This window comes from Nomia melanderi, chromosome 4 (assembly GCF_051020985.1).
Source record: "Nomia melanderi isolate GNS246 chromosome 4, iyNomMela1, whole genome shotgun sequence".
Lineage (NCBI taxonomy): Eukaryota > Metazoa > Arthropoda > Insecta > Hymenoptera > Halictidae > Nomia > Nomia melanderi.
The window spans coordinates 2,636,229-2,662,265 of record NC_135002.1 but is presented as its reverse complement, the minus strand read 5'-3'; the positions used below and the strand labels follow the sequence as shown (position 1 = coordinate 2,662,265).

The following is a 26,037-nucleotide window of genomic DNA, read 5'->3' as shown; positions in this document are numbered from 1 at the left end:
GCAACGCTTAGTTACTTTCAAGGGAGGTTTTATTATAAAGGCTTTCGACGTGTGGCCGCCTTTTACACTGTGTACGACTAAGATCTAATTTCGATGGTTACGGTTTGACAGCGCTGAACCAAGTCTGCTCGCAGGGTCGATTTAGTCCCTTTTAAAAGAAAAAATAGGAGTAGTGGGGTGAGATAGGGCGAGGATGATTCGGAGTTCCAGGGGTATGACTCGAGGATCAAGGTACATGGATGAGTCAGGAGGTGAGAGTTTTAGGCGGCTGAAGATAAGATAGAAACAGAGGAAAAATAGGAGATATTTAGGGAAACTTTTCTCGAGAAAAATATTCTCGAGTGCAGAGGGTTAAATAAGAAAATGAAAGAATGAACAGTCTTTCGGTTAACACTAGGTTCACGGGCATTTATCGTCTTCATTCTATTATTCCTAAAAGAATGATGCTCGTTCATTTCGATTCTGAAAACTGGAGATTCGATAGTAGGTAATCGGGGTACATATCAGTGCGATCAATCAAAATCGGCGTAAACACAAAATAATATTTCTAAAATCCAATGTGCGTCAATTTGACGCATTCCGTAAACCTAGTGTTACTTTGATTACTAAACTCTAAGATCAATTCATACAAAAACGGTAATTCATATGGAGACGCAAAGTTCAAAGTGCGTTCGTGACAATGAACTCTTCCCAAGGTTTCCCATTCGTCGCTTCGGTTTTTGCGAGACTTCTTGCTGGTTCAACAGTCAAAGTGTTAATCGCTCGAGGAATCCGCGGTTGTATAATGATCCGGTGACTCACGGCGAAGCGGCGACAGAAAATCTGCTGACCGCGCGGGTGAAGAGGGGATCGGCGTTGCGTGTCGTCGCAGCCGATCAAGATGATGGCCGGTGCTCGGTGTCCGAGATAGTACGCGGAACGAGCGTACAATGCCGCGATCGCGTTATCGGCCCCCGTTTCGCAATCTCCGAGCGCGCGCCATAAATCCGGGCACCGCGGGTTGTTTACGAACGAGCACGCGCTGCCGTATGACAAACGCCGAGGACTATTATTTAATCACGCGACCCGATCGTGCGACTATAGCGACTCTGAAACGGCCACGCGATCTGATCGCTGCCAGACGCAGCGGCCGACGCGATAACATCGTTAACCGGAGGAAAACTGGCGGGCGGACTCCTCAAGGCTGCTGGCTATTGAACGTCAACCCCTTGCACTCGAGAGACGCCATTTAATTTGAGCCAGTATAATGATAACGTGTCGAATTCAGTATTGAGTTTTCACTGTGTCAAATCACGGAACATTGATATAAGCAGTACCACCCCCTAACCCTTTGCACTCGGAAGTATTTTATTAAAAATATTTAGCATTTTCTAACTAGACAAAAACGATGTTTTTTGATACGAACTCTATACACAGTTCAATATTAAATATCAAATTTTATGATTTTATTGCATCGAATCAGGTGGTTAATGAGAGTCACCTCTTGAGTGCAAAGAGTTAATCTATGCAATATGTCTTTACGTTAGTTGCAAAAAGTATCATTGAGGCTTGATCAGAAAATAATATTCATTGGGGAAACAATTCAGTATTGAATTTTGTATACTGTGTCAACACATTAACCACCCCTTAATGTATGCAATATGTCTTTGTTAGTTGCAAAAGGTATCATTGACAGTTGATCAGAAAATAATATTCATTGGGGAAACAATTCAGTATTCAATTTTGTATACTGTGTCAACACATCAGCCACCCCTTAATGTATGCAATATATGTCTTTGATAGTTGCAAAAGGTATCATTGACACTTGTTCAGAAAATAATGAACATTCGTTGGGAAACTATTCTCTAGTGCAAGAGCTTACGCTTAGCTTGTTGACTCTTGGAGTAAATGTTTCAAATATGCAGGGTGCATTTTTGCAGAATTTCAGATTTCAATTGGCTTGTATTTCAGTTTAGGTATCACTAAACCACTTTAATGATTTCTTAAAGAAGCGTCTGTACTTTTACAGTAACTGTAAAAGAAGAGATTGGTCGGTTTGATAGTTCTAGTGTTAATGTATCGCTAGTCTTGGTTAGATACTAAAAGCTTCTCTAATTTATAACGCTTCCAAAATCTGATTAGGCAATAATCTTCAAAATCGACACAGAAGAAGACATTTCTTCCCGAAAACAGTAAAGAGAATTATTCTTCTACGCAGGTGTCTCGCGTCGTCTCGAGGCTTAGTCTTCCCAGGGTTAATTAATAACACCGCAAAGTGCTTCAATATATCACAAAGAATCCATCAGAATCCATCAGATGAAGGAGTGTTTAAAAGATTAGCCAGCATTTTATCAATCGAGCAATTCTCCGCTCAAAACTTCAAACGCCACGCCAGTGTAATCTTCGATCTGCAATCAGAAGTATTTAATCATTAAAGAACACATTGGGTACCGACTTATTTCCAGAAAACTGAATTGTGATGGCAATTTTCAATCAACTTATATCACTATACATAGAAAAACTCAGACATCACATTGTTATATAATCTATTTTAAATACATAATCAATTCGAATTAAATTCTATATTTCTTCCAATGCTGCGTTAATTAGCGAAGTTACAGCTAAGTGTCTAAAAACTAGATTTCTCACTACCGGTACGCAATCTGCAAACAGTCTCCTTAGCCAACGTATTCCCAGATATCGCATTTATCGTAACCGTAATTCTCTCTCTTGACGGTTTCCGGTAACGAGTAACTTTTAATTAATCTCAAACGGTTCCTCAAGTCCTCGGTCAAACCGTGTCTCCCGGGATCCCCTAAATAAATCCGTGTCCCGCGTTCCCGCGCTTCCTCGAGCCAAGGAACCAACGTCACCGCGATCTCCTCGTCGTACAGCATGTCCCCGACGAAGATGACGTCCGCGAGATTCCCAACCGGTCGTTGCAACAGATTCTCTTGCGACACCTGCAGGTCCACGTGGTTCAACGCCGCGTTCATCGAGGCGGCTACGCACGCAACTGAAAGCACACAGGTGCATACGGCGATCAAAGACGTTCTTCCATGCATCATGCGAATTAGGTCCATGCGTCAAACGCGTGCGTGACCGGCGGTCGCGGGAATCCTTTGCGCAGTCCGACTTCCGTGGACTCCAAAGGAAAACCGCTTGGACCGGCCAACGCTGCGTCTACCGACGTTTATTGCATCGTTGTTGCTGGTGCTCTTGGAATCATTGATGCTCGTTTGTTTAGATCTCGGAAATTAGAGGCTTGACGATTGATGATTGGGAGATACAGTGGCGCTCCAAAGTTGTTGGCCTTCTAGGCTATATGTATATTTATAATGGTAAACTTTGGTAAATCATTTGGTATTATAAATTATATATATATAATTTGGTATTTGTAATACCAAATAATTTACCAAAGTTATAATATTATAACTGGAGCAATATTGGAGCTCACAGAGTTCAAAGGTTTAAATTCATGGCAATTCATGGCTTATAAATTTCAATGCTATAACATTCCTTCGCTTTTAATAAAAATCTCATAATTAACAATAGAAAATCTAATAATCTTAGGGTAGTCTCTTTGATTCCTTAAAATATTTAATATAACTGGAGCAATATTGGAGCCTACAGAGTTCAAAGGGTTAAATTCATGGCAATGTGGCTTATAAATTTCTATAGAATTCCTTTGATCTCTCAATAAAATTCTAATAATTAACAATATAATTATATGTATATAATTTATAATACCAAATAATATAAATTACATATCATCAGCCAGGTATTCGTTAAACCAATTCCTAAAAAAATTAATTTATTGCTTCGTTGTGCTACGCGTCTTAAATTATACACCCTCTTCTCGACAGTTACGAGTTTTGCATCATTTTAATCATTTCAATGCATACTCCAGAAACAAAACAATATAATTGCAAAGCGGCCTGAAGGGAAAGTGTTAAAAAAAAATGGTGCCGGCACGGAACGCGTTAAGGTTCTTCAGTCCCGGGGTTATCGAGGAGACAAACGCCGATGGAAACTAACTCCGCGTTGCGCAACAAACGCTCGTTACCGCGATTACGCATCCCCGAGTGACGCGTAACCGTGCGTCGGCGTTCGTTAACTGTGGAACAAGGGAATTCGTTACAAAATCAACGTTACTGTTTATAAACCGTTACGAGTTCCCGATCCAACCGGTTTTATCGGGCGCGGGACGCGGCGAGAAACCGGTTGGGTACCGATTCAGATCGGTTCGCGTGCGGTCGGGATTGACGGTTAACACTTGAACCGCCGTATCAGCTGACTAATTTTTTTTTTATTTTGTAATTAGTTGTATCGCGGGAGCGCCGATCCATCTCCGAAATTGTTTTCAATATCGATAGCCTCGCTTGCGTAATGCACCGGATACGTTATCATTTTTGTAAGAACCGGCTGGTTGTTAACGCTACGGTCTTAACGAGAGAAGCTGAAGTAAATGTTGAATTTCGTAAATATTATTTGGTAAACTAATGGTAAACTTTGGTAAATTATTTGGTATTACTACAGTGTTAACGAAAGAAGCTCACGTGAATGTTGAATTTCATAAATATCATTTGGTAAACTAATGGTAAACTGATGGTAAACTTTGGTAAATTATTTGGTATATATATATATATATATATATATATATATATATATATATATATATATATATATATATATATATATATATATATAACTTTAGTAAATCATTTGGTATTATAAATTATATATATTATATATATTATATAATTTATAATTATAAATATATATCAATATATATATCATTACTGTAGCGCTCAAAAGTTCCTGGCCTTCCAGGCTACATATATATTTATAATGGTAAACTTTGGTAAATTATTTGGTATTATACGCATACGCCCCACGCGGCACGGAACGTGTTAAGCTGTCAACGGTTCCAATGACGTCGCTGTTCCTCCGTTTACTTTGAAATCGTCAACGTTCTCGTCGCGAGACTATAACAGGAACAACTACGTCTCATTCGGGTTATCGACAACGAGAAACGCATAAAGATCGGCGAATAGACGCGAATCCTCGAAATACGAACGCAACACGTTAATCCGATCGACGATCATAATTTTCCTTGAAAGCAATCATACCGATACGATCGTGCTCAATGAATATCCGTCGCAGGATAAGATAACGCTCGACGGGAGTCGCGCCATTTTGACGCGCGCTCCGATCCACGTGGTCGACACGCTGTGCAGTTGGAACCTGCGTGGATGCACTTTGAACCAACTCTCTAGATCACTTGATTGCTAATGACGTATAATTACGTGCGACGAGTTAATGACAAACATTCTGTCTCAACGTATTAGAGAAAATCACTCGAACATTGGAAGGCAAACACAGATTTAACCCTTTGCACTCGGAAGTATTGCGTTAGAATTTCCTTGCTATTTCCTAGGTAGACAAAGAGGATGTTCTTTGGAACGAACGCGAAGAGAAATCACGAGTAAATTGAGGAACAAAGCTTTTTATATCTTAATGTTAGATAACTGACATTAATGATTCTACGCTGTTCATAAAATTATGCCAGCGGGAATATCAGAAAGCGAGAGATGATTCTGGACGTTTTAATCGTGGAAACAATGAGACAATGACGCACATGCAACGACGGAATCAAAACAGTGGAATTACAGACAGTTTTCCGGGTGCGCTTAAGAGATTCCCAGCTGACGCGGAAATCCCGAGCGACGAAGGATTCGTTTTGCTCGGATCGAGGAATCCTGTTTTGCGAGAGGCGTTCCGTCTTATCAACGTAAACACTCGAACGGCAATTTCGGAGAAGCCATTCAACACTTTCTCAGGATGCAGACTCGAAATGGATAAATCACGGTTATCAAATCGATATAGAATCCATACACCCAACAACGATTATCAATTGAAATCGAATTTAATCTATTCCAGTTCTCCAAAACAATGCCAGTCGCGATTGATAAAAGACAATGTTAAACAACCATTGAGTCGATGCAAAAGTTCGAACTCTTTCAATTCAGTAGCTCAACTATTTACTAGCTAAACGAAAAACAAGTAAAACTAAAGAAAGAAGTGTTCGTACAGTGAAACTTCCAAATGCAAAGGGTTAAAGTGCATGATAATTTCAAAGAACTAAGGCTGCATAGAATTAACCCTTAGCACTCCAGATGGTTTTGTAATTTATCAACAACTGCAACTAATTTTGCATTTTGCAACTGCATTAATAGAAAATCTAATAATTTTATGCTAGTTTCTTTGATTCATTAAAATATTTAATATAACTGGAGCAATATTGGAGCCTACAGAGTTCAAAGCGTTAAATCCATGACAATATAGCTTATAAATTTCAATGCTACATCATTCATGTCATTTTCCATCACAATGGAGATCAATGCTACATTCACGTCCGCGAGTGTCAATCCCTTCTATCTACCGTGAACTACATACATTCGTGTCCCGTTCGGACGCGTCGACTCGCTCGTGCGCGGCCCGATTCACGCGAGCCAAACCGAGCCAAGGTCTCGCGATGGAATTCCTCGTGAGGACAGGAACAGGTCGGACGGACGGTATCTCACGCGGCCTCTTCAAGTTCACTTTCACCGGCGCACGGATCGTGGCAGCCAGCCTCGCGATCCAACGGAGGATGATCGGGATTATGCAATCGCCACGATTCTTCGTGGCCACGCGACCCGAGCCACGTTCGCGTGTCCTAGAACCGCGTCGGATCTTCGGCTCCCCAATCCTGAGGAGAAAGCTGCCACCAGCTGGAGCTCGGCCGAGTGAATTCTTGATTGCACTGAGAAATTCAGGATAGTCCCCAGACCTGGAAAACTACTTCTACGGAGTTAGATCTGAGCCAGCCATTGAAACTTTCATGGGAAATTTGTGAAATGTGTAACGTAGCTTACCCTTGAAGTCACTTTTATCATTTCGACTTCTGCAAGATGGAAAATATGTATTAAAAAATATGTCTTTGTTTAAATATGAAAAGTCGATTCAAGCGTTCACGAAATTCTTCAAATACTCGAGTTACCTTTGAAGTGAACTTTCCGTTTAAGGTCGACGGTCGCCTGGTAGAGTAAATGATCAACCACGTGTTTGTTACAGTAATCTTTCCTATTAACTTGCCTTATAATACTGTATGGGGTTCGTGAAGATTTTAAAGAAAATTTCATAAATACAAATACCATGCAGTTCTTTCAACTACAAATGAAATAGTATTTCTTCTCATCGATTACTATGCTTTAAAGTTGAAAATGTTGAAATATTTCTAGTGAAAAACTTCCGAGTGCAAAGGGTTAAATTAAATATCAATTACTTAATAGTAAAAAAGGAAACTACGAGCTGATCTCTTGCTGTCGTAATCAAATCATTTTGTGCTAAGGGTTGTCTCAGCACAGGTCAAGAGCGAAACAATTGAATCGTACTAAAGCATCTAAAAATCGGTCCAGTACGAAACGCGTCAACCGATCGGACCAATTAGCTGCTCGCGCGACGATTGGAAAGCGCGAATATACCTGTTGCCAAGTATCGCTATCCTCGGTCGAACCGTTCGGCTCGCTCGCAGCGAATCGTCAGAGCTACGTCGAATTCGCGGCGACCGCCGGCGGAGATAGGATTAATTAAGCCCGACGTAACGCCGCTGCGTCAGAGCCCGATCAATTTAGAATGCAGCGAGCGTGGTACCCAGAAGTGGGCAGCCTTTCACTGACGCACGAGCTGCCGGACCCTTCCGGCGGCCGGTCGTCTCTCTGCGAAACGGGGAAAAACCGTCGGGCCTGACCCACATTTCTGACTTTCTTCTCGCGATCGCTGGCTTCGATCCACCTTGCGAAAGAAAATCGACGCCAGCTGATGCGTAGATCTTTAACGCTGGAACTGCCGAGCAGTTGAACCGATTTTCAAACATTCTTTCATTGAAACTGTAGAAGTGCGTTGATTAAGATGTCAGTTATGTTGTACTTTAATTTGTATATTAACCCTTTGAACTCTGTAGGCTCCAATATTGCACCAGGAAATAAAATAAATATTAGTTGCAGTTGATGATAGATTACAAAACCATCTGGAGTGCTAAGGGTTAATAAATCAACTATTTCAATCATTTCTTCAGGAAGCATTTATATGCTTTCAATGATTACGAAAGAATTAACTCAACAATTTCTAAACCCAACAACAATCGATGTTGTTCATTACCCACGGATCAAAGCAAACTGTGCTACAATATTCGTAGCGATTACATTTTAATGGTATCAAATGCTCGGTAGTTCTAGTGTTATCAATATATCATCTCCAAATGAAGTTTCACACTTGAAGCAGAATGTATAATTTCGTTGCATTTCTTCCAAACTAGTGAAATGAAACTCTAGTGAAATGGTACACGTGCTTAGTAGACGTAAAGTAAGCCAAAGGGTTAAAGTTCATCCAGTTAGAAACACTATGAACTACCGACAAACACGTAAATAATTGAAAATTAATAATTGAGACTATTGTGATCAAGCTTGACAAATTCTATGTAGAAGATTCCGTTTTTCTTAATTTTCCTCGAAAAGTAAAATCTCGCTCCCTCTCCGTCGCCATTGCTCTCGTTGCTAAAAGTAGAAGTCATTCAGTATTCCACGGAAATATTCGCTCAGCCGATGAATGAAAGACGAAGAATATTTTACCAATCAGCGGAGAGGCGGCGATTCTATATATAAAGCGCCGTTCCAACGGCGAGGGACGGTTACGTGAAAATTCCACGGATTCCGGGGCGAGCTTGAGCGAATTACGGCGTCGCGGAATTCCGTACAGGAAAAAGCGTTCGTTAACGAAGAATTAAAACGATTCCGCGTATCAACGGTGGGAGGTGTCCGGGCTGAGTTATCGGTTCGGGTTCGCACGAGACACGGAAAACGTGGCCGCCGATTACGAGGAAAGCGGAAGACCGGCCGTTATCTCGTTTCTCCGAAAATGTAATTATAGAAGCGGATTGGTTCGAAACCGGTTTCAACGCCGTTGGCTCGAGGGAAACAATGTTACAAAGGAACGTTGATAATATTCGCGAGGAAAGCAGCTGCAGCTTCGATCGAGAGCGGTTATTCAAAATCGAGGCTGCGGAGAATTCCCTGGGAAACTATGTTGCGGAGGAACGTTGACAACATTCGCGATTATGCAAAATCGCGAGCAGGGAAGAAGCATCGCAGAAGGTATCGCGTTTCCTCGTTGCAAGTGAAACGCAATTATTGTCTTGGCTCGCGACGCGGCCTCCATCGTTGGAAGTTCCCGCAGTTATCTTGGCTCGTGGAAGGGAGTTCCCGGTGAAGAACCGGCTCCGCTCGGAACGAACCCGACGCAACCCAGACGAACCGGCGGAAATCCCGCGCGAGACTGCAGGATACGTCTGGTAAATTAACCCTTTGAACTCTCTAGGCTCCAATATTGCACCAGTTAACAGTAAAACTACCGAGCACTTCGACTGACTTTTGAAAATTTCGCTATAGAAACTCCAAGACTGCATCTGTTCGGACTTCAATTGATTTACAATTCAATTTGCGTAGTAAATGAATTTCTTTAATAATTTCTCAGAGAAACATTTGTTACCTTCCTAATAATTGCACAAAGAAGACATCAGGCATGGGTCATTTGACCTCTCCGATGGTTTTGGTGTTAACCCTTTGCACTCCGGATGGTTTTGTGATATATCAGCAACTGCAACTAATTTTTAATTGGTTAATATCACTTCCTATATCGTCCGATCGCTCAGTTTCTCAATCCTTGCCTTTCCTTTTGTCTGTTTTCACTGCAAAACATTTATCATTTAACTTGTTTCTCTTGATTTTACAGCCGGTTAGTTGACCGGTCGCGACGGGAAAAGTGCTCGATACTTTCTCAGCCGATTCTCTGTTGGTTTTGTTTCTAAATTGCTGATACTTTCGATTACTGATTTACTAATCGCTGATAGAGTCACACGTAAGCATTTGCAATTATAAAACTGAACGTTGGACGTTGCGTTATCGAGTGATCTTCCAGCTGTACGAACATGTATCCTAATTACCTACGCTTAAATCTCTAATTATCAGAAGGTAATCGAACGAATCTCAATTTCCCTAAGAGCAGTAGAACTTACTGTGCGATAAATATTCGTAAACCTAATGTTAATCATTCAGTCGCGTTATTAATTATTTCTATTCGACGTTAATCTCTTTGTTACAACTGTTTTCGAGTGACTGGGAAGTACACGAAATGATTAATAATTGTTTCTATTTATCTCTGCGACGAAAGGATAAGCGATACATAGAACACTCGAGGTTCCCGTGGTAGGCAATGAGTCAACATTCTTTCTAGATAATCCAGATAACAACATCGATATAGCTGTTCCGCTGGTTTTCTTGTAATATGTGCCTATTACATAATTGATCGTTACACCGATCAATCTCTGAGCACGTTCTGACCCAATTAACTTTCACACCGTACCTTTATCTATATCGTTCGCCACGACTATTCCCGCGCCGACCAGTTTCGCGGCAATGGCGGCGGCGCCGCAGCCGCATCCCACGTCCAAAACCTTCGTTTTCGCGGATCCCGAGAAGAGAGACTTTCCCTCGTCCAAAATAAACCTCGTCAACGCCTGTCCGCCTGGCCAGTAAATCGACCAGAAGGGTTCCGTGAACACCGCCTTCCTCGCTTCGTCCTCTTCCAGCGCGTTCAAGAACGGCGCGTGGTACAAGTGGCAATTAGGCGTTAGCAGATGCAATCCGATCTCCGGCGTCATGTGATCTCTCGAGATCTCCGTGTTCCTCGCGATCGCTCGTACCTGGCGAGGAATTATCAAGATTTTTAATCGTTTCAAATGGATAGAACATTGCGAAATATTCGGATCACTTTAAATAGGATTCGGTATCCTGCGATTGAGTGTCTTAAAGTCTCGAAATCTAGGAAGTCTCAAAGTTTTGAAAGTCTTGAAAGTCTTAAAGTTTAAAAATTCTCAAAGTTCTGCAAGTCTCGAAAGTCTTAAAGTATCGAATGTCTGGAAGTCTGAAAGTTCCAGAGACTTGGAAGGGTTGGACTTTAGAACATCTCACAGTGGTGAAAATCTTGAAGTTTCACAACTCTCAAGATTTTAAAGGTCTTGAGGTCTAAAAAGTCCCAAAGTTTTGAATGTCTCGAAGTATAGAATGTCTCAAAGTCTCAAAGTTTCGAAAGTTTTGAAAGTCTTAAAGTCTAAAAAGTCTCAAAGTTCTGTAGGTCTCGAAAGTCTTAAAGTATTGAACGTCTGGAAGTCTAGAAAGTCTCGAAAGTCTCAAAGTTCCGAAAGTCTCGAAAATCTTAAAGTCTAAAAAGCCTCACAGTATTAAAAGTCTTGAAGTCTTACAACTCTCACAATTTTAAAGGTCTCAAGATCTAAAAAGCCTCAAAGTTCTGAACGTCCCAAAGTCTAAAAAGTCTCAAAGTTTCGAAAGTCTCGAAAGTCTTAAGCTCTAAAAAGTCTCAAAGTTCCGAAAACCTCCAAAATCTCAAAACTTAAAGCCTAAAAGGTCACCAGACCTCAAAACCCTCAAACTCTCCAAAGTCTCCACCTCCAGCAAATCTGAACCCCTACTCAAATTGATTCAACTTTCGACAGTCCCCAAAATCCTCGACTATTCCGAACTCAGAGTTCAAGTACCCATCGCCACTCATTACCAAGTCTGGTTCCCATCCGACGGTCCCCCGAAAAAGCCGCGGCGAGCCAATGACGTGTTTCCAAGCCCGCCAGACGCTTCCGCGGAACACCGAGGACGCTTTCGGCCCGATCGCGGCGTAGCCTAAACAAAAGATTTCTATAAGAAGATTGGTTCCAGGAACCGGTCTAAATATAAATCGGCTTCCGATGAGCGTGGCCTGATACAGGTGCTTAACAGCTCGAGATACGGGGAACTGACCAGGCTGCGCAATTCTCTCGCTTTTTCGCTCGAGAATTTGCCAACACCGATCAACCTCGAAATTAACCGAAAAATATAAAATTCCATCCGATCGTTAATCTCGACGTTTCGTAGTCGTCGGAAGGCCATCGCTTTCGAGATTTACTTAAATTTGATTCGCCGTATTCCGATCGTTGCACAATTATCGCGATAATTTCCTAAACGTTCCAAGTGTCGCGACACTTCGTTTGTGTATATTACAAACCGATAAAATCGGCGCAGATAAGCGGCAGGAGATACCGTCCGAGAATATAACGTCGAGAGGGAAAAAGTCATTATTTCCCGTTTCGCCTTGTGCTTCCCCGCGTTCCGTTTACTCGGATAACCGGTGAATTATCCGGGAAAAAAGTTCGATCCGTTCGAACCTCTCGTTGGCCAAACCGGTTTTCTCCGCTTTTTTTTTAAACTTACCACGAAACATCATATTCTTCGTTTTGTAATTAATTTGGTCAACGAGTGTATTTACTAATTCCGTAACGCTCGTGGAACTATTGTTTCGACGATAACGCTGCAGATAACGCCGTCTTCCCGGAACGATATCACGACTCGCAATCTTATGAGTAAGATAATGAAGAATTCCAATTTTTTTTTTCTCCTTTCCGTTCCCAAGACTCTGGCGCCGATAAGATAATATTTCTGTCTTCTTCTTTGTGCGTTCGACGGTCGCCGAACGTTTGGATTACGCGGGGCGGGGGCAAATTGCGCCATTTTACGTCACCGAGTTTCTCACGAACGGCCCGCCAGATTTCCAGTAATCCCTCGTCCGAATTCCTATAGTTGGACGGACGGTTTTCAATTTTCGGGCACGACTGTCGAAAATGTTTCTATACGTAACACGGGGTCGTTGAACGAATTATTCTGAAAGTACAAGACGACGTTTCAATTAACGTCCCAAGAAACGATTCTTATCTTTGCAACGAGTTGATAATTTTGGACATCGAGTAAGGAATTGTTATCATCCTTTTATTAATTAATTGACTGACGATTGTTTTCTTGAATTATGCACGTGTATATTTTGCGACGCTCGCAATGGGAGACAGAAATTATGCGAGTTGCACGTCGATCATTCTGTAGCTTTCAGAAGCGTCGGATTACTAGACGGATCGTTTTACGGCTAGATCATCGAATGTTCGTTTATATGAAATTTTCTGTACACTCGGTAATTCCGAATTGGAACCGGAGGAGATTACGGTTAGCCAATGGCTTATCGCCGTAATCGGAGTTCAATAAACCGGTTCGCGATTTCTTAGAAAAGCTGTTACATAAGAACATGCTTTTCGAGAGTTCGAATAGATATTCTCTAATATCGCATACGGGTGAATCCGTTCGTTTAACCCTTAGCACTCCGTATGGTTTCATAAAGTGTCGGCAGCTACTACCAATTTTGATGGTGGTCCTACTGAAAACTACCAATGTTATAACCAATGTTATATATATTAAGGTAGTCTTCTTAAAATTCATTAAAATATTTAACGTTACAACTGGAGCAATATTGGAGCCTACAGAGGTCAAAGCGTTAAATTCATTGCAATGTGGCTTATAAATTTCAATGCTGCAACATTCCTTCGATCTGTTAATAAAAATCTAATAATTCACAATAGAAAATCTAATAATTTTAGGGTAGTCTGCTTAAAATTCATTAAAATATTTAATATTACAACTAGTGCAATATTGGAGTCTACAGAGGTCAAAGGGTTAATCACGCACGAGAATCAGGTCCGTACAAACTCGAAGCCAGCCTTTGATTTCGGTTCCCATTCACAAAAACGTCAGCGCATGATAAATAAACATAAATAAACATTCGCGCGACAGCTAAGAAAAGCAGATCGAGAGAAGGCACGTGATAATCGAGGATGCTGCTAACGATAGATGCATTGTCATCGCGGTGAACGGTCTCGTGCAAACACGGCCGTGCTTTCGCGCTATTTTTAGCGGACCGGTTACCCAGAATCATTGCTGCAGAGGAATAATCCGAAGGCGGACAGTCCAGTCTCCAATTTCCCCTTGCTTAAGGACTCGGGGATTCCCGCTCGCAGCCGCGTCTACTCTCGAGCCAAGGTGGCTGACCGATCGAGGCTCGAGTCCCCACTATCCAGCACACGTTCGAAGCTGAAACAAAAATGTAAAGCGTCAACAATGAAACGCGAAAACGATCTTTTCGAGAAAGTCAACCCTTAGCAGTCCTCGAGTCAGACTCGACATTCTATTTTATTGCAACCTGTTTTAACCATTTTTTCTATATTTATTTGTAGTATCACAATTGTACCATTTAACCCTTTGAACTCTGTAGGCTCCAATATTGCACCAGTTGTAATATTGAATATTTTAATGAATCAAAGAAATTTACTAGATTTTCTAAGCCTAAATTTACTAGATTTTCCACACATCCAAATTTTGCACTAAGAAAAATAAAAGATATAAGAAATGTTATAGCATTTGTAATTTTCGCTAGAGATACCATAAAAATTAGTGCAGCTGCTGATAAATTACAAAACCATCAGTCACCACTTGATTTGATACAGCAAAACTATGAAGTTCAATATTCAGTATTTTAAATCGAAATGACATTTTGCAATGTGAAATATTTAAATAGAATAGCTTTGTTGCTTAATATATCTGTGAATTATCGTTAAATTAGTTTCAAACAATGTCGTCTATATTTCATCAGAAAATGTCCAAATATTTCTAGTGAGAAACTTCCGAGTGCGAAGGGTTAATAGTAAATAATAGTGAATATCATTAATAGTAAATAACAGTGAATAATATCATCAATACTAAATAATAGTAAATAATATCATTAATTAACAGTAAATCGTTAACAGTCACATAAAACCACTGCATCTAGTCGCAAAGAAAATCGTAACGGTTGACAAAAGAAATTCCATCGAAAGTTACAGGTTCCATCGACCGCTTCCACGTCCTGGAATTCGAAAGGATCTGCGGGACCCGTTATTATAAAAAAATGCGACGATCGGTTACGCAACGAATTAACTTTCCAGCGTGCCGTCGTTAAAATAGAATCGTTACGGCGGCTCGTTACATGCGTTCAATTTAATTATAACTTCGCGGCTCGCCCCTGGTCGAGCAGATCGATTCGCTTATTATGATTACTATTATTGTTATTATCACTATTATTAGGGTTTAAAAGGGAACTACGATTACGTTGGTCGGACAAAGACGGACGGTTTATATCGGCCATCGTCGATTCACTGTATCTGTGTACAAAAGATATTGGAGACGAAAGAACAGATGCGAAATATCGACTTTTCACGATTCCCTCGCGATTCCCGTGGCCGGTTATCAGCGGGACAAACCAGTTCGATTCCGGGGCTGATGAAACCGAACGGGTTCAGACGTTGTTGTTTGCATCATGGCTCGGCACACAACGCGGTACGTGCATAGGTAGCTCTTGACAATGACACGTGTCATCGATCCGTCTCGCGGTGTGGTTCACCGTCTCGGATCGACGATTATTAGCGACAAATGGGAAAGATGTATGTAGCTTTCAAAGGTATTGGAATCTCTTGCTTTACACCGTCGGAATGGAGTCATTGCGAAGACTACAAACTACCAACTACACTTTTGGAATGCTTGGAAATGGTATTTTAAGAATGAGTGGCTTGAATGTTGATGCTTTCAAGTCTAAATTAACCCTTGGTACTCGAGAGGTGACTCTCAGTCATTTGATTTGATATAATTACAAAGTGTTATAATATTCAGTTTTGTGTGAAGTGTTTCTATAAAGCTTTGTTTCTTAATTGACGCATTTCTGATTAGTTCGTTTCAGTGTCGTATGTTCGATCGGAGTGTCTAATGCTTCTAGTGAAAAGCTTCCAAGCAAAAATTGCTTCTCTATCATCGATTGTTGCGTTACAAGCAAACGAAGATTAGAAGTGTTCTGAAATGTAGATAGAAAGCCAATAGTGTTTGAATAGTAACATTTATAAGCATTCTAAAAGTTAGGTCGAGCTAAATGACTCGGTTGCTTTGAACGAAGACGCTTTGAAATCTACAAAGTCTTCAACAAGCGAATTTAAATATCAATTAATTAACAGGAAAAAAGGAAACTACGAGCTGCTCTCTTGCTGCCAGAGCAATTAACCCTTTGCACTCCGTTGTCGCCGCAACGGCGACATTCTAAGATAAGTTTACAACTTCCTTTTTAGTCAAACATAACGTTAAAATGTATACGCTGTTTTTTAATAACAAAACAGAGTCTTAAATCTTTTACAGAGCCACGCTCGTAGCTGATAGTTCATATTAAAACTGATTCGGAGTTGCTGAAAAGTTATATTAAAAATTGCTCATAGTGCAAAGGGTTAAATCATTTCTCTGCGACTTAGTCTTCCAAATACGAACACCTCATCTCCCAGAAACGCCGACGTCCGTCCGCAAAGGGTCGATTCGTCTCGATTGCGTCGCAAAGGAACAGGGCAGAGTCGGTTAGACCAGAAATTCCGCGAGCCTAACGTTCCGCACGCAGTGAAACCAGTTTGCCCGGGAGAATTGCTGCGTCACGCACCTTCCTCCCTCTTCACCCCTGTCTCTTCCACCCGGTACGCGCCGAAGAGGCGAATCTTTCACAACGGGTCGGTACAACTTCTGTGAACGGACGCAGGAAGTCCCTGACCCGGACACTGTCTACGCGCAGCTCCCCGAGCGGCCCGGAACGACTCCGCTGAATCGTTAGACATGACGTGGCAACTTTCCTGCGGATCGCGTCGGAATTCCTCTCGTTCCACGCGGTCTAGTTCGTTGCGACTTCGATCAGCGATAGTAGTAGGCTGGCCGAACGCGCTCGCACGCGGCGCGATTTTTTCAGCCTAAAACTTGGGGAAACGCTGAAGGATGCGTTGATGCTGCTGGCATCCTGAAAAGAATATTTTCATTAGCCAGTTAACTGTGTTAAACTAATTTAACGATAATTTATAGATAAATCAAGCAACAGAGGTGTTTCATTCAAATATTTCACGTAGCAATTCAAACTTCTATTTGAAATATTAAATATTCAATAGTTTTGTTGTATCGAATCGTGTCGTCACTGAGAGTCACCTCTCGAGTGCAACGGGTTAATTTTTTTCTATGAATAGAGCGTCATATTAACCCTTTGCACTCTGTAGGCTCCAATATTGCACCAGTTGTAATATTGAATATTTTAATGAATCAAAGAAACTACCCTAAAATTATTCGATTTTCCATACATCCAAATTTTGCACTGAGAATGGAAAGAAAAGATTGAAGGAATATTATAGCATTTTCCATTTTCATTGGAGGTACTATAAAAATTAGCTGCAGTTGCTGACAGATTACAAAACCATCTAGAGTGCTAAGGGTTAGAGTGCGTTGAATGAACTGACGTCGATTTGAACTTCAAAGTGAGAAACCAAGAGCACTTTGGACCGCAAAGGGTTCAAGCACTCTTGCATCTGCAATAAAGACAATGGACAGCAGCGATGACAACTCAGACAATAGTCGAAATTAAAATAGTAACATAAATAAGAAATAACCATTTCTTTGTACTCGAGAATATTTCAACAAATATTCATTACTTTACAAGACATCAATATGTTTCACAACATAAAGAAACACCTTGCAAAAATTAAGCGACATAACTATTTAATTTCGATGCTCCATACATCGACACATCATACAAAATCTGATATTGAATTCTAAATTTCATCACTTTCTTCAAATCAAACGGCGATCAAAAGGCGCCGCTCGAGTGCAAAGGGTTAAACGCTTCGAAAGCTGAGAAAGGTCGCGTAGTCGCGTGCGGCCGAGTACCAGGAAGCTTTTGTCCTTCGCGTTACTTCGTTTCTCGGTAAAGCTGCTCGGAGTGTCGATAAAAAGCTCGCCGCCCCGCGCTTTATCTGGAATATCCGCGCGTCGGTGAGGCGGCGCGGCGGTGGCGGTGGCGCGCGTATAAAAGCGGCACGCGCCGACCGCCGAGGTCACTCGTTCCCAGAGCTCCGCACAGTTAACTTCGCAACTGCGCAACAGCAAAGAACCCTTTATCGTGCCGGATAGCTTCGAGCCGAACACGGGAAACTTTCGTCCGTTGCGTAAGCAGAGCCGTGTGACTTGTGCCCGTCGGACGAACGGAGAACAGCGGAGATCTCAGTGAATCAGTGGAGAATCGACGAGCAGTGTGTTCCTCGCGATAACCTGGCAATCACAGCCGAGAAAATTCCCACGTTCAGTGAAGTGTGCAAACGAGGTACGCCCGGGAGGAACCCCAGAACGCCGAAGAAAGAAGAGATACTCACGGATATGACTCGCTGCCAGAGCTTGCACGCGTACGGCTCCACGGTGTCCGAAAGGTACGTTATGCTCTGACACTTGGTCGCGCCGCTTCCAAGAAACGTGGCCGGTTCTAGCGTCGGAGAGACTATAGATCGTTCTCGGTTTTCACAGTTCTTCAGAATTTGAAACTTTCGTCCGTTAATCGGCAACTTTCTCTTGGCGATAACTCTTGCGCTGTATTGCGTCACGTACCTGTCACTGTAAACTTACATTTCTATTGAATATTTGTGTATTCGCGAAATAAGCCAGTTAACCGGTCACGCCTCGTGGGCTCATCGTTCTCAAATTCCAAGTAGCATCAGTAATTTCTACTGAGTCATTTTGCTAATTACCATGCACACCGAAATATAATTTAGAACTTACGCGAAGAAACATCCTCAGCTATAACTTAAAAGAGACAAATTTTCATATTCTATTGCACTATTCGTTTGCAATATAGTATTCGATAACAGAGCAATATTTAATTAGAACGTAACATTTATGCTCGTTGTGCACATTGCGTACTTTCCGGAAAACTGAATTCTGATGGCAATTTTCAGTCAACTTGTATCGCTATACATAGAAAAACTCGGATATCATTATGTAATATATTTTAAGTAGAGAATCGATTCGAATTAAATTTTATATTTCTTCAATGCCGTGGTAATTAGCAAAGTTACAGCTAAGTTTCTTCACATAAAAACGAGATTTCTCGTTACCGGTACGCAACGTGTTTACTTGGATGACGGTGATTAACTATGTACCTAACGTCTGAGACTCTGAGTCCAGGAAATTGATTTCTCAATTAAACTTTTAGTGGACCGCTATGGACGGAGAAAGATGCTTGCCCTAAGGGGACCATAACCTGCGGCATGCTGCCCACGCTGCGGGCCCTGGCGTCCAAAGAATGCGAGAACAGCCAGGGCACAATCTGCCTGGTGCCGTTCGACACAGACATGGACTCGGCTAGCCACCTGCAGATGATCCTACTGGAAGCCTATTGCCGTGAGACGGGGATCAAGGTGTTACGAGTCTCCAGGGAGAGGATACGGAACCACCTGTGCCCGGGCAGCGGCGATCTGTCCTGCGTGTTGATCTCCAACGACGATCCATATTTCCTCGATCCGCCTGAGTGAATCCCGCGACCGCTTGGGAAGCCACCGAAACGAATTTAGTCTCGACTGGGCTCAGTCGCGTGATTGTTTACGCCGAGACGGTGAACCTGCGACGCGCCGTCGGATCGACGGGGGGCGTCCGGTGTCGACTTTTTTGTTAATCGAGTCAACGGTGTTCGACGGGCCGTTAGGAACACGCACGGATTAGCGTACTCGAGGCCAATGGAAGTATCTGCTCTCTTCGATGGATATCGACCGCCGCGAACGTCCGTCGGACGTTCGACAAGCTTCTACTCGAGCCGTCGGACGTTGCCGAATAATTAATTGTTAAACAGCACAGGCGAGGAGTAACGTTTTAAGAAGGAACTTACTGCTGTAGCTGGCTAGATCGTGACGATGAGTATGAGAAATAGGAGGCGATTATTTTTGTAATTATTGATTGCGAGAACTGTTATCGCACTATTTTGTAATTGCGTGTGTGTAATTAACGACAGTGACTCTGTGATTCACTGGTATCTCTAATCCGTTCCATTGCAAGATACCGTTTGTCGTGTCGCTTGCTGCCACGTTGCTCGACAAATCGACTAATGGAGTTATCTTGATCCGTTGAGGAGTTTTCATTGTACTCTTTTTTATGGAAATAAAGAGATGTTCCAACTACTCGTTGTTGTTGTTGTTGTTGTTGTTGTTCCTTCTATGCAAGAAGTACCCACCGCTTCTTCATTCGTTTTCGTCTCTTTGCAGCTTACCAAGTACTTGAGGCACTCCAATATCTCGTCTATGGAGGATTTACAAATCCTGAGCGTGACGTGAGTAGGTACATTAAACAATAAAAAGGTCAGTTACCGCGTAGACTGCCGAACGCCTGCGTCGCAGCGAATTAAAACTCATTGTGTATCGATAAGAGAGAATTAGAGAGTCGTCATTGAATGAGATTAATTACGCAGACCCACGTCCGAGATCACTTTCCATTTCTTTGGGAATTCGGAGGATGGGGACAAGATTCGAGAGTCCCTCAACAGGTTGGTGCAGCGTCGACGACTTAGCGAGATTTCACTTGAGTCGACTCACTTCACCTTTCAGCAGAAGCCAGCCCTTAAGTTGCAGGTACCCTTCGATGAATCTTCACCGTTGTTATATGTTGCCTTGACATAAGTACACGGTGTCCTGCCATTAGTGACATTTGACAATTTATATGGACAATTGTGTTTTACCTTTTCAAATTATTTTTGTCCACCCTCTTGTAGATCCGAGTAGGTAGCTATGTTAGAGGGTAGCATATAACGAGGGGACCATTATTTACAATTTAATCCTTGCAAGTCTCTATGATTAATTGTCACCCTTCAGAGCCTGCGCCTGAATCAGGTGAACGAGCGAGAAGTTCATCTCGGGGACCAGTTTGTCTTGTCCTGTACAGCTCAAGGCAGTTACAGCCTGAACTTTACCTGGTACAAGGACAACATGCTGGTGAACATGAGCAAAGCTACCAGGTAATGGAAAACAATCTCACACCGCTTCTAACATTTAATCCCAAAGAACTTAGTCCTTCGACAAGATTGTAAATTGATCAGGTAAAAGAGACCTGGAGACATAAAGGAACTCAATATAAAAATTGAAATGCCTGGTGCAAGTATAGCATGAGAGTTTATACCTTCCTCTCAAACATGTATTACTTGCCAATTAAATTATAGTATCATTCGTGGCTTTGTCCATTAGGAAAATCTGGTACAAGCATCTTCCTAATGATGGATCAGACCTCCACACATCCTTGTTGACTGTGGAAAAGGCGAGCTTGCTCGACGCAGGTCAGTACACTTGCCAGGTGGTCGACTGGAGTGTACAACAGTGCAAAAGCATCTACATCGACGTAAGGGATGAGCCCAATGTGAAAGTGATGCCTATGAGCGCTACCATTAACAAGGTAATACGGCGACAATTTGTCTGACTTTGTTTGCTAACTTCCTTCACCGTTGTTCCAGGGAGGTAGCACACAGTTGACGTGCATGACGCCCAATATGCCCAACATTGAGATAGGGTTTGGTTGGACAAAGAATAAAGCTTTACTCAAGCTGGAACTTGGAAGCGAGGTGTGGGAGGATCTTTATCCAGCTGGGAGTATACTGAAGATCACCAACGCTCAAGTACATTTAGGCAGAGCATATGTATAATGCTGATCCTTTTGTTTGTCTTCATTGTTTTATTACTGTCCTCTTCCAGAAATCCGCCATATACACTTGCAACGTAGGGGACAAGTCCATGTCCGTTAGAGTTGAGATAGTTAATAGAACCCTTGTGCCAATTTGTCAGAGAAGCAAATCACAGGATTTAATTTGGCCCGATACAGTTCCTGGAACAGAGGCACTGCTCGAGTGCCCTCAGCATTTCATAGGTAACAAAGTATCCAGGTTGTGCTCAATGAAGGATGCTACGACACCTGAATGGCAGACACCAGACTTCTCTCATTGTTTGTACAAACCATTCACTTCTCAGTACGACAAGGTGCCAATTATATACTGGAAGTTCAATGGTACCGTTGGGGAAGAAGTTAATTTTCCTCTGTTTGTTTGTAGTTTAAAAGTCTTACTCTGGGGTACCAGAACACCTCTGGATCAGAAACGATATTCTCCTTTTGGGAAGTCCTACGGTCACGTGGATTGCCACTCTATCCTGGCGAAGGGGATCGCATATTGAGCATACTGGCGGAAATCGAACGTTATCAACACAATGTCGATCCATTAGACTTACACGCCTCGACAGAAGCTCTGATACGCATTATCAGCCGAATACTTGACGATGAAAATTCGATCTTGAGTCAACAGGTAAGGTGATCCTGATAATGTCGCAGACAGAAATGGATGGTTGATGGTTAATAATTTTTAGAAAGTTCTGTTGCTCTTTCAAATTACACAACGAAGCTTAATGCACTGGTCAAAGGCGTCCGGTGAACCTTACAAACATCTATCCTTATCTTCTTTGGTGGTGGATGTTCAAGAGTTGCAACAACACAATGCTGATAGTATTACGCATTCACTTCAGATCCCAGTGGATGATTCTATGTAATTATTGTTTGTAGAAAGTAGTCATGGGTATTTTCTTGATTCGATTAACTTCTTATAGATATCCGAATTGGTACGATGATAAAGTAACCGTGAGACTGTGGAAAAAGAAACAAAGGAATCCAAAGTCTGACAACAGACTTAATGGAATTGTGGTGGTTTTTAAAAATGTATCTCACTTTCTTCCAATCACTTACGTCAAGGAGCTTGAGTGAGTGAATTCAGTAACTCGAAAGCCTGATGCAGCTCAATTGTTTCTTAACTGAAATGTTTCATTTTCGTAGCGATGGTACTGATCTCGAGTTTCGAATTAATTCTCGGGTCATCATGGTAGCGGTGCCAGCTTTCAATCCAGATAAGCATAACAAAATATGGGTTGATTTGCAAATGAGACATATACAGAATCAGTCCAGTTTTTGGAATGTGTCTTGTGGCCTCTTGGACAATGCGGGCAGCTGGGATTTGAATAGTTGCATAGTGAATACTGTACCAGGGGATGCTACCACTCACTGCTTATGTCCTAACACAGGGACTTTTGCAATTTTTCTAACAGCACGAGCAGTGAGAGTAGTGTTAGCGAAGAAGGAACAAACTACATTTATTGTAATATTTGGATGTGGCAGCTGTTTAGTTCAATGTCTCTTGTCTTCCCTCATTCTTGGAACTTTCTGGTGGAAAAATCGTGATTGGTTGAACTTCTTGAAGCTTCAATGTTGCAGTGCTTTAGTAGGAGCAATGGCTGTTTTCATCTATGCTGTGTACAGTAATCTTCCAGAGGTACTGAGGACACCTTAATGGAACTTTAGATTCAACATGAACATACCGTTTAATTTCAGAGTTCCTATGCTATTGTGGCAATAGCTTTAGAAGCTTTCCTTCTCATTGGTATGTCTGCACCCATATCAGAAGCACTGATCATTTATGCTGGATTAACACAAGTCCAGTACAGCAAACATTTTCAACCTACCGTCATTGCAGTCATTACTGGTAGGATTATATTACGTAAAAAAGAATAAAGTTCTTGATTGAACTTCCTATTACATGACACTTTGATGTGGTATAGGTGTCCCCATCTTAGCAGTGCTAACTACAGAACTCACACATAAGAGCACCAGGTGGAGACATGAATCCTGGTGGCTGATCTTTGGCAGTGGAGTCTACAATATATTTGTAACTTGTGCCACCATGATGTTTCTCATATTTGCATTATTATATTTAGGTATTTTGCAGAAAGCGCATGCTCTAGTTGGAGAGAATGTTATGAAGAAAGAGGCAATAGAATCAAGGTACAGCTGTGCCAACACACTTGACCAATATTCATAGACTGAATGAAAGTTAACATGATTCCTTTTATTCAGACTACGAATGCTTCATCGTGCAGCTATTGTCATTTGTGGTGTAATCTCGATAGAAGCATCCTCCATCTTCTACATAAACTCCACCTCTATTATCTTCCACTATGTATTTGCATCTCTTTCCTCTGTTTTGGTAAGCATTTCTTGCTAACAATACTTATCTGTTCGAATTTATAATTCTCAATGTTTAAAGGGGTTCATCATAATAATGGTCTACATTGTGAGTGGTGAATTAGCAATTGTCGATTCGATCTTGAAGAAACTGACATGGAAACAGAGCACAGAAGAGGAGATAACGTCTGAGCCAATTAAAGGTATTTCATAAAAGTAGGCTACAAACAGGTTGACTAGTATATTGAACTGAAGCTAGGTTCTTGCAGTCAATGTTGAGGTTTCCAAGTACAAGTCATATTCTTTTCGGGAGTTTCGTTAATCGTCAAATTAAATTAGAAATAAAAGTAAAGCATTGTTATTCCTCCTAGACTTATGCAATGTATGCAATTAAATGTACTCGTAACACACTTCTAAATGAGCATGGCTAACATCTAGAAATCTAACAAAATATCAACTGGGAACCTAAGCTGCAAATCTTTGAATACCTTGTTAGAAATCAAATGTTTTTTAACCTTTGGTTAGTGTGTTCGAAAAGTGGTGCAGAGGTGGAAAACGACATGGCACCACCTCCATCATCCTTAGTCTTGGGGGAGTCCTACATAGAAGCTCGTGGAATTGCAGCCGGTAGTATAGACATGCGTGAGTTCGTGAACGAGTCTTCGTCCTCATACTCGAAGCCCTCCGTCCCCGTTGCAAGCCGATTCTTGCCAGAAATACGCATCGATCACTCTGACGACATAAATCTTGAGAATTACAGCACGAGCCCGCGGAAGTACCAAGAAGCGATCGTGTTCGACGCCATATTTTCTCCGCGGACGTCGCACTGCGTGAGCGAACCTTACAGCAACAACGAATGCTGCAGCTTTCGAGAATACGGGAAATACCGCGAGCCGCAGAACCAGCAAATTTTCATACCTCACAATCCGACGCCGGAGAGCTCGGCTAAAGTTTTGTGCAGTGCCGATGTCGAGTCCCGTTTGACCGGTATGCCGGACGTCACTTTGGCCGTTAAAAGCGACGTCGAATTATTGTCCACGAACGAACTAAAGACCAGAGAACATGTGAACATTATTCCTGATATAGCTAATACGACAGAACGTAAACAACCGGACGGGGAAGAAAAAGCACCGGAAGTCATGGTCACAAATTGCGAAGCTACGACGAGCGGTATGCTGGATCGTATCTCTCATGATCTTGATTACCTGTTAAATCGTACGCACTCTACAGATGGTACTTAAGTTTCATCTGACGTATTGTTCGTGTTCACTGATTCAATTAAATAATGTGCTCAATGCTTTTCAATGATTCTAATTTTTAATATAGTAGAATTCCATTTTACTGATTAATTAAATAGATGATTAATATTTAAGTTACTACTAACGTTTTTCTTATGTGAATGCATCGATTTCTGCACAGATCACTTACAGTCAAAATTATTTCTGTTGTATGAGTACTTAAAATGTGTGAATTATTTTCTACTCAATAAAGATTTTAATAACTATATGTATATGAATATATACACAACACCATCAAATTTAATAGCAACATGATTCATTGAGGAGCATTGTTCTATGTAATCATCATGAAATACTTATGAAAATTTGAATCTATTAAGTTACTTATTTTTATGAAACATTACTTTACCAATTTCTCTGTGGTAAGGGAATCGTACAGGAAGGTTCTGTTGGATATGTGTATCCAAACAAGCAGTACTTTTTAAAAAATGTTATTATTATCATCACTTATAATGTTGTTTAACGTTATGTTTGATCATGTAACAAAGACCTAGCGTTGTAAGAGTATTACATTACGCTTGCAATGTGTTAAGCTAAACAACTCGGAAGATGTACAATCTCGCTTTTCTTTACAAACACATATACGCTCTTTCAACGATCTCTCTCTCTCGCTCTCTCTCTCTCTCTCTCTCTCTCTCTCTCTCTCTCTCTCTCTCTCTCTCTCTCTGTCTTATTAAATGTTTTAAAAAACATCAATTAATAAGAAAACCCTTTGTAAGGACGTTTTTTCATTATGCTCCATCCATAAAAGTGTTTTACATCGAAGACAAGTCATGTTTGTCCTTCCACTATAAGGTCATATAAATAAATTTTTTATAGAATACATTATTTCGAACTCATGTTTCCCTATTTCCACAGATGTCCAGGTACAATGTACATAGGAGCAGAAG

The 26,037-nt window shown here is 41.5% G+C and overlaps 3 protein-coding genes across 8 annotated transcripts in view; 2 read left to right on the top strand and 1 right to left on the bottom strand.

Annotated features, from left to right (window-relative positions):
* The window catches only part of LOC116428347 (uncharacterized), a 36,261-nt gene extending 10,291 nt beyond the window's left edge, over window positions 1-25,970 (top strand). For 4 of the 5 annotated variants that reach the window (XM_076366493.1, XM_031979888.2, XM_031979887.2 and 1 more), the window contains exons 8-22: window positions 20,072-20,136; window positions 20,275-20,434; window positions 20,675-20,817; window positions 21,044-21,248; window positions 21,307-21,468; window positions 21,545-21,826; window positions 21,898-22,146; window positions 22,208-22,383; window positions 22,445-22,594; window positions 22,668-23,160; window positions 23,220-23,370; window positions 23,447-23,669; window positions 23,742-23,871; window positions 23,932-24,052; window positions 24,375-25,970. In XM_076366493.1, coding sequence (XP_076222608.1) covers window positions 20,072-20,136; window positions 20,275-20,434; window positions 20,675-20,817; window positions 21,044-21,248; window positions 21,307-21,468; window positions 21,545-21,826; window positions 21,898-22,146; window positions 22,208-22,383; window positions 22,445-22,594; window positions 22,668-23,160; window positions 23,220-23,370; window positions 23,447-23,669; window positions 23,742-23,871; window positions 23,932-24,052; window positions 24,375-25,090 — 3,426 coding nt within the window. In that variant the 3' untranslated portion in view covers window positions 25,091-25,970. Of the gene's footprint in view, window positions 1-20,071; window positions 20,137-20,274; window positions 20,435-20,674; window positions 20,818-21,043; window positions 21,249-21,306; window positions 21,469-21,544; window positions 21,827-21,897; window positions 22,147-22,207; window positions 22,384-22,444; window positions 22,595-22,667; window positions 23,161-23,219; window positions 23,371-23,446; window positions 23,670-23,741; window positions 23,872-23,931; window positions 24,066-24,374 lie in introns of all 5 variants that reach the window. The other variant, XM_031979890.2, reaches the window with a different exon arrangement.
* LOC116428350 (electron transfer flavoprotein beta subunit lysine methyltransferase-like) lies at window positions 12-17,852 on the bottom strand. 2 transcript variants are annotated; one of them, XM_076366504.1, is made up of 8 exons: window positions 17,715-17,852; window positions 16,290-16,800; window positions 13,875-14,039; window positions 11,653-11,774; window positions 10,444-10,783; window positions 6,900-6,928; window positions 6,439-6,822; window positions 12-2,387 (listed from the first exon to the last, which is right to left on the bottom strand). In XM_076366504.1, exons 3-8 carry the CDS (start codon window positions 13,882-13,884, stop codon window positions 2,331-2,333), a joined length of 942 nt encoding a protein of 313 aa, XP_076222619.1. In that variant the 5' UTR covers window positions 13,885-14,039; window positions 16,290-16,800; window positions 17,715-17,852; the 3' UTR covers window positions 12-2,330. The 2 variants fall into 2 exon arrangements, with proteins under 2 accessions (XP_076222619.1, XP_031835770.2); XM_031979910.2 differs by lacking the exons at window positions 6,439-6,822; window positions 6,900-6,928; window positions 13,875-14,039; window positions 16,290-16,800; window positions 17,715-17,852 and adding exons at window positions 2,632-2,995; window positions 12,342-12,379.
* On the top strand, window positions 17,876-19,987 carry LOC116428352 (uncharacterized). The gene is made up of 2 exons (XM_031979912.2): window positions 17,876-18,250; window positions 19,030-19,987. Exons 1-2 carry the CDS (start codon window positions 18,201-18,203, stop codon window positions 19,346-19,348), a joined length of 369 nt encoding a protein of 122 aa, XP_031835772.1. The 5' UTR covers window positions 17,876-18,200; the 3' UTR covers window positions 19,349-19,987.
* Window positions 25,971-26,037: the final 67 nt, after the last annotated feature.